Source organism: Thalassophryne amazonica, chromosome 18 (genome assembly GCF_902500255.1).
Source record: "Thalassophryne amazonica chromosome 18, fThaAma1.1, whole genome shotgun sequence".
Lineage (NCBI taxonomy): Eukaryota > Metazoa > Chordata > Actinopteri > Batrachoidiformes > Batrachoididae > Thalassophryne > Thalassophryne amazonica.
Genome location: NC_047120.1, coordinates 50417827 through 50429832, shown reverse-complemented (window position 1 = coordinate 50429832; position 12006 = coordinate 50417827). Strand labels below are relative to the sequence as shown.

General features: G+C 40.3%; 1 protein-coding gene across 1 annotated transcript in view; it reads right to left on the bottom strand.

The window, feature by feature from the left end:
* Positions 1-6475, bottom strand: part of LOC117530582 (protein HEG homolog 1-like) — a 13284-nt gene extending 6809 nt beyond the window's left edge. The window contains exons 1-5 of the mRNA XM_034193472.1: positions 6324-6475; positions 6071-6190; positions 5730-5839; positions 2186-2310; positions 1940-2076 (exon numbers count right to left, since the gene is read on the bottom strand). Of these exons, the coding sequence (XP_034049363.1) occupies positions 1940-2076; positions 2186-2310; positions 5730-5839; positions 6071-6143 (445 nt within the window). The 5' untranslated portion in view covers positions 6144-6190; positions 6324-6475. The remainder of the gene's footprint in view (positions 1-1939; positions 2077-2185; positions 2311-5729; positions 5840-6070; positions 6191-6323) is intronic.
* Positions 6476-12006: the final 5531 nt, after the last annotated feature.

The following is a 12006-nucleotide window of genomic DNA, read 5'->3' as shown; positions in this document are numbered from 1 at the left end:
CACTTTGGAAATGATCTGGTCGTTTCAGCCTATTGATGGCCGCTAAGAGCGCGGCGCACCTCCGCCATTGTGCGCCGTCTTTAAACCGATTGTAACACTCCTTAATCTGTGTGATGCCCATAGGATCGTCACCTAAAGCCGTCTGAATCTGCCGAATGGTTTCCACCTGGCTGTCTCTCACAGTTTCTGGAAAAATTTGATGCAGCAAAGCTCCAAATCGTTCCACCTCGCAATGAAAATCCAACGAGAGGGGAGGACCAGTGCTCACACAAAGCCTGCTCACAGGCGAATGATGCAACCGACAGGCGTGAAAAAAATCACACATGTGCATGAAGGTTCAAGGTTGGCTCATGCAAGCACACATGATTCAAATCCATATGGTTTTTGAAAAAAAATAAAAAGGTCTGATACTTTTTGGACAGACCTCGTATATAATACACATATATACACACATATATATATATATATATATATATATATATATATATATATATATATATATATATATATATATACGAGGGCTGTCCGTAAAGTATAGGTCCTTTTTATTTTTTTCCAAAATTATATGGATTTCATTCATATGTTTTTACGTCAGACATGCTTGAACCCTCGTGCGCATGCGTGAGTTTTTCCACGCCTGTCGGTGACGTCATTCGCCTGTGAGCACTCCTTGTGGGAGGAGTCGTCCAGCCCCTCGTCGGAATTCCTTTGTCTGAGAAGTTGCTGAGAGACTGGCGCTTTGTTTGATCAAAATTTTTTCTAAACCTGTGAGACACATCGAAGTGGACACGGTTCGAAAAATTAAGCTGGTTTTCAGTGAAAATTTTAACAGCTGGTGAGAGATTTTGAGGTGATTCTGTCGCTTTAAGGACTTTTCACAGTGCGAGACGTCGTGCAGCGCTCTCAGGCACCGTCATCAGCCTGTTCAAGCTGAAAACCTCCACATTTCAGGCTCTATTGATCCAGGACGTCGTGAGAGAACAGAGAAGTTTCAGAAGAAGTCGGTTTTAGCATTTTATCCGGATATTCCACTGTTAAAGGAGCTTTTTTTAATGAAAGACGTGCGGGCGGATTGCAGCGTCGGCTCGCAGCCGCCGCGACGCTCCGTCATAGGAAAAACACCTCTGTTGGAAGCCTTGAGGACAAGTTGGAACATCTCCAGCTGATAAACAATTTCTCATATACTCACTCCACTGAAAGCCATCAAAAGCCAACTGGATTTTAACAAATGGTTATCAACACGGAGGTGTTTTTCCTGTGCCGCCGCGCCGCACGTCTTTCATTAAAAAAATCTCCTTTAACAGTGGAATATCCGGATAAAATGCTGAAACCGACTTCTTCTGAAACTTCTCTGTTCTCTCACGACGTCCTGGATCAATAGAGCCTGAAATGTGGAGGTTTTAAGCTTGAAACAGGCTGATGACGCTGCCTGAGAGCGCTGCGCGACGTCTCGCACTGTGAAAAGTCCTTAAAGCGACAGAATCACCTCAAAATCTCTCACCAGCTGTTAAAATTTTCACTGAAAACCAGCTTAATTTTTCGAACCATGTCCACTTCGATGTGTCTCACAGGTTTAGAAAAAATTTTGATCAAACAAAGCGCCAGTCTCTCAGCAACTTCTCAGACAAAGGAATTCCGACGAGGGGCTGGACGACTCCTCCCACAAGGAGTGCTCACAGGCGAATGACGTCACCGACAGGCATGGAAAAACTCACGCATGCGCACGAGGGTTCAAGCATGTCTGACGTAAAAACATATGAATGAAATCCATATAGTTTTTGAAAAAAATAAAAAGGACCTATACTTTACGGACAGCCCTCGTATATATATATATATATATATATATATACACAAAATGCAAAACAAACTTGTGCCACATTTGACATCTGATAACATACATAATTGATAAAATTGCATGTATTAATTCTAAGGAACATACGAGTGAAAATGGCATTAAGCATTTCCTTGAGAATATCATTTACGTCTCCTGATTTGATTTCAGAATTTGCATTGAAGATGATGTCCACAGATGCGACAATCCCAGACTGTCGTTTCCAAATTTTTGTTTGTGGTTCCCTGTGGCAAAAAAAAAAAAGGGGGGGGGGGGGATAGTTATTCTTATCTTCTGCCACTGGACCACATTGAACTTATGTTCACTCTTACCAGCATTAAGATTGCTACTCACTCAATTTTGTGAACTATGGATTTATCATAACTCGCCTCGTTCTTGAACAGGTTATCCAGCTGTAACATGGAAAATAAAGTTGTTTTGTGTAAGCCATCATCTAACTGGGCATGAAGTAGTCTTTTCTACATTCAAATTCTGAAATTATTTGGTGTTGATCACTCCTGTGACGGAGCAGTATTAGTTGTTCCCATCCTTACCAGGAAGTGCTTCATATGTAATATTTATGCATGCATAGGAACAAGTGAAACGTGTGACCACTTTTGAGCTTTAAAAATGCAGAATTTATTTTAATATAATAAGAGTGCACAGTTTCAATTAGGTGGTCAATTGCTAAGAAGATGGGAATGTATTTCATCAGATTTTTTCAGAATTTTTATTAGCAACTGATCATCTGTGTTGCCGTAAAACAAGCAGCACACACACACACACACACACACACACACACACACACACACACACACACACACACACACACACACACACACACACACACACACACACATTTTAGATTTAGAAAATTAGGGTCATAAATTGATATGAATAATAATAAAAAAAATTCTAACATTTCATTTTGTTGGAATTGTAATGTTTACAAAAAAAAAACAAAAAAACAAAACATGAAACACTATATTTTAAAGGAAACCATAGTGTGTCAAATACGGTTTCTGTTATTTTATTCATAAAAGCATACACTGTAAAAAAAAAAAAAACTGTTGTTTTTACAGGAAAACGCTGGCAGCTGTGGTTACCAGGGAATTCCTGTAAAAAATACAGCAGCACAGTAGATAACTTTACAGACATACTATGTTAATGGATTTACAGTGAATGAACCACGGCTGACTCACATTAAAAAACTGTTAAATCTACAAAAAAAGAGAGCCTAGTCTGAGTATCGTATCGCATTAAAATGAAAAGAAACAAAGCATGCAAGGATTATGACTGAACAGAAGTACTTAGACTAGCGATAATAATTTCTTATAGGCCTACTCCCTAGCCTACTCTACAAGCTACAAACAGCCTACCTGTAGCCTATAGGCCTACCCGAATTTACATCGTTTCATCAATCATGTTAAAGTTAGGCTACAGCATAAACTTGTAAAGTGACTTACATATAATTCTTGTATTTTTAAAAACAACTGACTAAAACTATAGGTTTTACAATGTTTGCATGTCAATTTACCACAATTGTTTTGTAATGAGTATTACAGTATTTGTCAGTTTTTGTTACAAATAGTTGTAGTTTCAACAAATACATTTGATTAGAATCACATATTGTTGTTGTACATCTAACAAAAACATTCTGTTTAATAGTTTACAAAAGTCCACTGTGATTGAAACAAAAAACATGTGTTTTTGGGTTTACAATACTTTTCTGTAGTGATTTTACATTGTTTTTATGTAAATTTCACAGCATTTTTTTTTTACAGTGTATTAATTGGGTAATTGTCCATACTTCAGGTTGTGGGCCTGATTTATTAAAGGTTTTCATATTCAAAAACATGCACAATCACCCTCCCCCCCCCCCCCCCCCCAAAAAAAAAAAAAATACTAGCCATGTGCAGTGCACTGAAGATTGTGTCTTTCCCATGCACAAAATAGCACATATTGACCATTTAACACATTTGCCCACATGCATATGCAAATATGCAAAACTGATCTCTATGCGCACAGTTCTCTGGGCATTCCACCAGCAGAACGCAGTGTAATTTATTCAGCAGTTTGCTTACATACCACCAATGGAACAATAATTAAAGGCCAAAAATAGCTCTGCCCCCCGCTTCCCGTTGCCAGCATGTGAACACGCTCAGTGTGGCAGAGTTTGTGTATAACAGAGCGCAAGGTGCATCGCTGCAAGTGGCTGTAATTTCATTTGCACTTATGGCCAGTGACACATGCAAAATTCTTATTTACATAATGCTGTCTATGTCATGTTACCACCACTTTCTTTATACGCAACTTTTCTTTGCGAATCACCCGCAAAATGTTCTGCAATCCAAAGTGCAAAAGCTTGGAAAGCCCAAGCAATTTATTACTTGTTCAGTGGGATTTTAGTAAATCAGATCCAGATTGCTAACAGCTTTCACTTTGTCTGAAAGGAGAGATCAACAATTTCTTTCTTTCTTTGTAAAGGGACTGTGTACAATAAAGAACATAAATGTTTCCATTTGATGCATTGTAAAAGCTAATTTACCTCTGCAGTCCCTTGGCAGGTCACAATTAAAACATAATAAACTAGAAGCACTCAGAGAGCGCAAACCTCCGCCAAGGTCATAGGGTCACTGACGTCACATGGAATACCCTTTGGCAAAGAGACTTATTCCACGTCGTTTCACGCAGCTATCGTCATGTTTCAGATTCAGTGGTTAACCCTCTGGGGTCCGAGGACATTTTTTGGACAGTTCACTCGCCTGGCATAAATGTTTTATTATTGCTGTTAACAACTCTCCCTGCATCCCACAATCAAGTTTTATGTCTTTTTTTTCAGGACAACCTGTACTTTCAAAATATATATGCTATAGTTGTGTTTTATAAGTGTAACAAAGGTTTACAATCAAAAATAAGAAAGGAAAAAGTAAAGTGGAAAATAATTTTCAAAAGTCACAGCAAATTTCAAATAAATTAGTAACATATTACTCCTAAAAACAATCTTTGGTGTGTCATGTGAGGTGAATCTGTCCTATGATTGGATATTAGAAAACCATGTTGATGGTGAACCAATTCTGATTGGACACTCACATTGCTCACGTCATCACACAGCTTCTATGAGGAGTACAAAGATGGTGGACAGTGGCTCGAAAGTCCACGGAGTTAACTTTTCAGCAAAAAAAAAAAAAGTAAGTTTCTATCTCATATCATTAAAAAGTTATTCATCATTTAGTAAAGCTTGGTCTCAGCCGTCTTATAGGACGGCGTCGGCCACAGAGGATTAAATCCTTATATCTTCAGCAAATGTATTTATAAAAGAGAAACTGTATGAACTACACAAGTTTTTTTAATTTTTTAATAAGTTTATTGTTGTGTTGTAACTTAATTTTTGTTCAGCCTTTGTGACCCGTCTTCATGAAGTTAGATGCAAAAATGGTGAAATTGGCCCTATCTTGCAATGATAAAGAATCCTGAAAAAAAAAAAAGAAAATTACTGAATCCGGATCATGTTCTAGATCATTACCAAAATTTAATGACTTCTAAGTTAGGTCAAGATACACCCCTGGTAAAAATTTCATTGAAATCCGTTGAGGATTTTTTGAGTAATCATGCTAACAAACCAACCAACCAACCAACCAACAAACAAATAAATGGACGCTACCGAAAACATAACCTCCTTGGCGGAGATAAGAAATGTTTCATCACACAATCAGTCACTTTGAAGTGATTTATTGAAGAGTTGCTGATGGTACACTGGGACATGAGAACTAAGCAAATAATGGATAGTGAATATGACGCCATGGTGCATCCGTCCAAGGAATGACTTTGCAAACAACAGGTTTTGTTCACTTTAAAGTTACTAATACTAAACCTGGCAGCGGGAACGATGACTTACCTCAGCAATAATTAGATATGAGGCCATGTTAAACTCTGGTGAATTTGAGTTGCTCATTTCTGGTTTATATGCAATTGTCGTCATTTGTAGTTGTCCAGGGAAAACCTTGGCTGAAATGAGATATCATCATTGTATCAAATGTTAATGGATGAATGCTATTATTATCTAGTTTCTAAATTTGTCTTTAAGTTACACTTGAACTAACTAATGCTAGCTAGCATTAGTTAGTTTTATATATATATATATGATGGCTTTGGCACAATAACCATCGTTCATGGAGACTGTTTCTGATGTCATGAAAATAACATGGGTGCAGTTACAAATAAATGGCAAATACTCACCATTTTCACAAGTTTTAAGAGTGTCATTGTAGCTTTGGCCAACCAGACATGTGCATATATAGTCTGTGTACATAGGCACGCAAGTGCTCCCACGACCGCAAGTGTTTCCTTTACAAGGATCTTTAAAACAAAAGACACACAGACGTGGACATTCAAACACTGGACGCATTTGCAGACATACAGGAGCATTAAAACAATGTCCTCAGAAGCAAAAAGTCATTAAATGTAAGTTTTAAAACAGTGAGCCAAGTACCTGGAGGGGTTGTGGGAACTGCAGACGTTAATGATGTACCACTTGGATTTACTGATGTTAATGTTGACGGTGTTGCTGTTCCAGCTGTTGCAGTTGGGGTTGAAGCTGGACTTTCTGGGACAACTGCAGTTGGGGTTGAAGTTGAACTTTCTGGGACAACTGCAGTTGGGGTTGAAGTTGAACTGTCTGGGACAACTGCAGTTGGGGTTGAAGCTGAACTTTCTGGGACAACTGCAGTTGGGGTTGAAGTTGAACTTTCTGGGACAACTGCAGTTGGGGTTGAAGTTGAACTGTCTGAGACAACTGCAGTTGGGGTTGAAGCTGAACTTTCTGGGACAACTGCAGTTGGGGTTGAAGTTGAACTTTCTGGGACAACTGCAGTTGGGGTTGAAGCTGAACTTTCTGGGACAACTGCAGTTGGGGTTGAAGTTGAACTTTCTGGGACAACTGCAGTTGGGGTTGAAGTTGAACTTTCTGGGACAACTGCAGTTGGGGTTGAAGCTGAACTTTCTGTGACAACTGCAGTTGGGGTTGAAGCTGGAATTTCTGGGACAACTGTAGACACACACACACACACACATATATACATACATATATGCATACATACATACATATACGAGGTCTGTTAGAAAAGTATCGGACCTTTTTATTTTTTTCAAAAACCATATGGATTTGAATCACGTGTGATTGCGTCAGCCAAGGTTGAACCTTCGTGCACATGCGTGAGTTTTTCACGCCTGTCGGTTGTGTCATTCGCCTGTGAGCAGGCTTTGAGTGAGCACTGGTCCACCCCTCTCGACGTTAAGGAAATGGCGGAATGATTTGGAGCTTTGCTGCATCAATTTTTTTCCAGAAACTGTGAGAGACCTCCAGGTGGACACCATTCGGAAAATTAATATGGCTTTCAGGGACGATTTTATGGGGATTACACAGATTAAGGAGTGCTCCAGCCGGTTTAAAGACTGCCCACAGCATCTGAGAGCGTGGCACGAGCGCCGATCGACAGGCACAAACCCCGCTGAAATAACCAGATCATTTCCAACGTGAAGGCTTTGTTGATCCGGGACGTCGTCTGACTTTCACAAAAAGGCAGAAGGCGTGGACATCAGCACTTTTTGCGGCACATGCCACTGTTACAGGAGTTTTTTTTCATGGAAAAAGAAGCGGATGAATGCGCCACCATGCCGCTTATGGCGCGGGACAAAACCACCTCCGTGTTGGTCTCACAGGACGGCTTTCAGATGGCTTCCGGTTGCTTTTCAGTTGTGTGATTATCCGAGAAATTGAGCATGAGCTGGACATGCCCCAACATGTCCTGTGAGGCTTCGTCACAGCGTTGCTTTGCGCCATGCGGCTCTGCCGCGACGCGCGGAACTCCTCCGCACGTCTGTGTCAATGTGCCGAAAAAGTGCTGATGTCCATGTCTTTTCACAATTCCTGTGCTAGTCAGACGACGTCCCAGATAAAACACAGCGTCCAGTTTAGAAATGAACGGCACATTCCACTGTTACAGGAGTTTTTGTCATGGAAAGAGGAGCGGAGGAATCCCGCGCGTCGCGGCGGAGCCGCATGGCGCAAAGCAACGCCGTGATGAAGCCTCACAGGACATGTTGGGGCATGTCCAGCTCATGCTCAATTTCTCGGATATTCACACGACTGAAAAGCAACCGGAAGCCGTCTGAGCCATCTGAAAGCCGTCCTGTGAGACCAACATGGAGGTGGTTTTGTCCCGCGCCATGAGCGGCACGGTGGCGCATTCATCCGCTTCTTTTTCCATGAAAAAAACTCCTGTAACAGTGGAATGTGCCGAAAAAGTGCTGATGTCCACGCCTTCTGCCTTTTTGTGAAAGTCAGACGACGTCCCGGATCAACAAAGCCTTCACGTTGGAAATGATCTGGTTGTTTCAGCCTGTCGATCACTGCTGGGAGCGCGCCGCGCTCTCAGAGGCTGTGGGCAGTCTTTAAACTGGCTGGAGCACTCCTTAATCTGTGTAATCCCCATAGAATCATCCCTGAAAGCCATATTAATTTTCTGAATGGTGTCCACCTGGAGGTCTCTCACAGTTTCAAGAAAAAATTGATGCAGCAAAGCTCCAAATCGTTCTGCCATTTCCTTAACGACGAGAGGGGTGGACCAGTGCTCACACAAAGCCTGCTCACAGAAGAATGACGCAACCGACAGGCGTGAAAAAACTCACGCATGCGCACGAAGGTTCAAGCTTGGCTGATGCAATCACACGTGATTCAAATCCATATAGTTTTTGAAAAAAATAAAAAGGTACGATACTTTTCTAACAGACCTCGTATATATATATATATATACACATATATATATATATATATATATACACATATATATATATATTAGGGGTATCACGGTACACAAAAGTCATGGTTCAGTTCATATTTGTGTTTCAGTACAGGAGCTTTAATCTGAGCAGAACAGAGCTGCCATGAAGCACTTTAGCACTGTGAGACAGTGTAAATGTAAACTTTTCATTAAACATTTATGAATTGATTACATCTCTTGTTATTCGCTTTGGGATGAAATTACTGTGCAGCATGTTGTTTTATTTTTTGTCCATTTGTTTATGTTGTACAACGTGTGGAGCCAGACTCCCTTCAATATTTTGTCTAAGTTTATTTTTGCATAAATAACAGCATCTTATAAAACCTCATTCTGTTCAGATTTGAAATCATTGTGTGCAGTGTCACTATTCAGTGGCCGTCTCATCCATAAACATTTATCCAAAACGTCAATTTATAAGTTAGTGGCACTTTCTGTCTAAACTCGAATGCGCACTGATCATATCCAGGGACAGCGATTTAACACAAACGTGTATGAGTATATTTTCACTTTCAGGTTCATGTTTCAGAAGAAAAAGGTAAATTAACCAATTCCATTTATAGTCCAAAAGTTTCTGATTGGAATAATCCATTCATTCGCTTTAACTGCCTGGTTCGCTGTTCCCACTTTTTGCCTCAGAAACAGAGCAGACTCAGGGGTGTGGCCACACCTCCTGCACAGAGCATGAAACTAGACAACACAATTTCAATTTATTATTACATTTTATATAGCTCCAAATCACAACAAAGCTAGCTCAAGGTGTTTCACACAAGTAAGGTCTAACCTTAACAACCCCTACAGCAAGCACACAGGCGACAGTGGTAAGGAAAAAAACTCCCTCAGACATTCAGGAAGAAACCTCAAGCAGACCAGACTCAGAGGAGTGACCCGTTGCTTAGGCCATTCTAACAGTTAGAATGTTTTTACAAAGTTTTACAAAGCTGAAGAAACAGTAAACAGGAAATCAAAACAATATCTGCTGCATCGGCTTCAGGCATGGCATCTCGCGGTCAGTCCAGCATCTAGTTGTCCACAGATGCCAATCCTGGGCATTTCCCTCTGCACCTCAGACAGAGCTAAAAGAGCAAAATCAGTCAGCGGGAAAAAAACACACCTAAGGTATAATTCATCAGCATTAAATCAACAGGAGAGCAGAGAAAATACTGCTAGCCCTAAGCTTCACTAACAGACCCAGAATTTAGATAAAGTTGAAGCAGAGACTTGCTGCATTAATAATAAAATGAATTTAAAAGAATACGAAGCACAGTTTCATACTATGCCAGTATGCTAGCCATATAAAAGGGAGAACAAATGCATCTTAAGTCTGGACTTGAATGTCTCTACAGAATCAGACTGTTTTATCTCCATAGGGAGATCATTCCACAAAACAGGTGCACAATAAGAGAAAGCTCTGTGGCCCTCAGATGTTTTATTCACCCTAGGGCCACACAGTAGTCCTGCACCCAGGCCGGTACGTAGGGCTCAATTAGGTCAGCTAAGTAGGGAGGTGCCAGTCCGTGAATAATTTTATAGGTTAATAGCAGAACCTTAAAATCCGATGTCACAGAGACAGGAAGCCAAAATGGGTGTAATGTAATCAAATTTTCTGCTTGCTGCCAAGAGTCTGGCAGCAGCATTCTGAACCAAAGGGAGACCCCTAATGCTGGACTGCGATAAACCAGAAAATAGAACATTGCAGAAGTCCAATCTAGAAGAAACAAATGCATGAATCAGGGTCTCAGCATCAGCCGTAGACAGGACGAATCTTCGCTATATTTCCCAGGTGGAAGAAAGCAGTCCTTGTCCAAAACATGATGAAACAGTAACTACGATATCAGGCTGAAGGACGGATGGCAACCTGCCGTGCTTGTATTAAATGATTAATAGTGATTATTGTTTGTTTAAACATATGCATAACCATGAGCGCTCTCGCCTATGCTGTCTGGGGATTCCTGACCTTTTCTTTATGGATTAAAAATTTTTAATTGATGAATCTCATGACAGTAAAAAATAAATTCCAGAATAACCTATTTTTATTTTATTATTAGGGCCATTCAATCAAATGTTCAGATACAAAAAAATGTCTAATAATTTTGTTTTATTACTGAACACATAAACCCTTGTCAGAAGAATTCATGATAAGAGGGGTTTGCGGCGAGTCATGTATAGGTCAAATTTGTAAAGCATTAACCAGACGGTCTGACGACTACAATGAGACGTTCCTAATCATCTAGAGGAAGAAGGGGAAATAAGGGCTATTCGGTCATATATTTGTCTCTTAATCTTGGATGTGTTATTTTATTGTCGAACATTGATGTTAACCCCTTAACTTGACACTCTTATGCAAATTAAAGTTTTGTTGCAATTGTTCATTCCCAGATTTGACAATGTGGAAACAAAATTTTGACAAAACAACCACAAGCGACATTTAACAAGCAATTCTTGTACAGTACTGGCAAATAAAATCTTTCACCCGTCTAATATTTATCATAAATCTACTGCACGTACACACCAGCTGTGCAAGGAAAATGTGGGTTTATATTAAAGTTTAGAAGAACAGATCATCACCCTCAAACAGATAACTAAACCTTCAATAGCCTCATCTACATATAACCGGTAAGCAATCAAAAGCTCTCTAGCTATATAAAAATCAGGTTACTTACCAAAACAGTGGACAACAACACAGAACAAAAAGAAAAGCTTGTTTGTCGTAGCCATTGGAACAGAACTTCGGGGAGAAAATGTCTAATCAATCAGGAAAGCCAAACAGTGCAATGGGATGACAAGGCAGCCTTGAAAGATGAGGGCTCAGGTGTCCTGCGACGAAGTTTTAATCATTAGCCACACCTCGGAGGGCGGCCCCCAGTGCTGAAGTAATATCCCATCCAGATCAGATGGCACAGGGCCCATTTTCCATGTCATCAACCAATCTGCCATGAGATGAGATAAATCCGCATCTGCCACTTTGTTCTAATGGTGTTCAGCTTTTAATGTATTGTGTATGAACATGTGTATTGTGTATTGACATGTTTCTGTGTAGGCTCTCAGTTGTCCTCAAACGTGTGGTTAGTGTCTTTCAGGTGGAGATGAACTGCAGACAGCACAAAATCCCAGTTTACTTTAAACCAGTCAACACCTTGAGACAGAAATTAGTTCACCCTAAGCACAGGATCCCTAGTAACAAACAGAGCAATGCAGTGTATCATATCAGATGTCAGGAAAACTGTAATGAACACTACATAGGTGAGACGAAGCAACTTTTACACAAGAGGCTATACCAGCACCGCAGAGAGGCGCCAGTGGACCTCAATCTGCAGTTCATCTCCACCTGAAAGA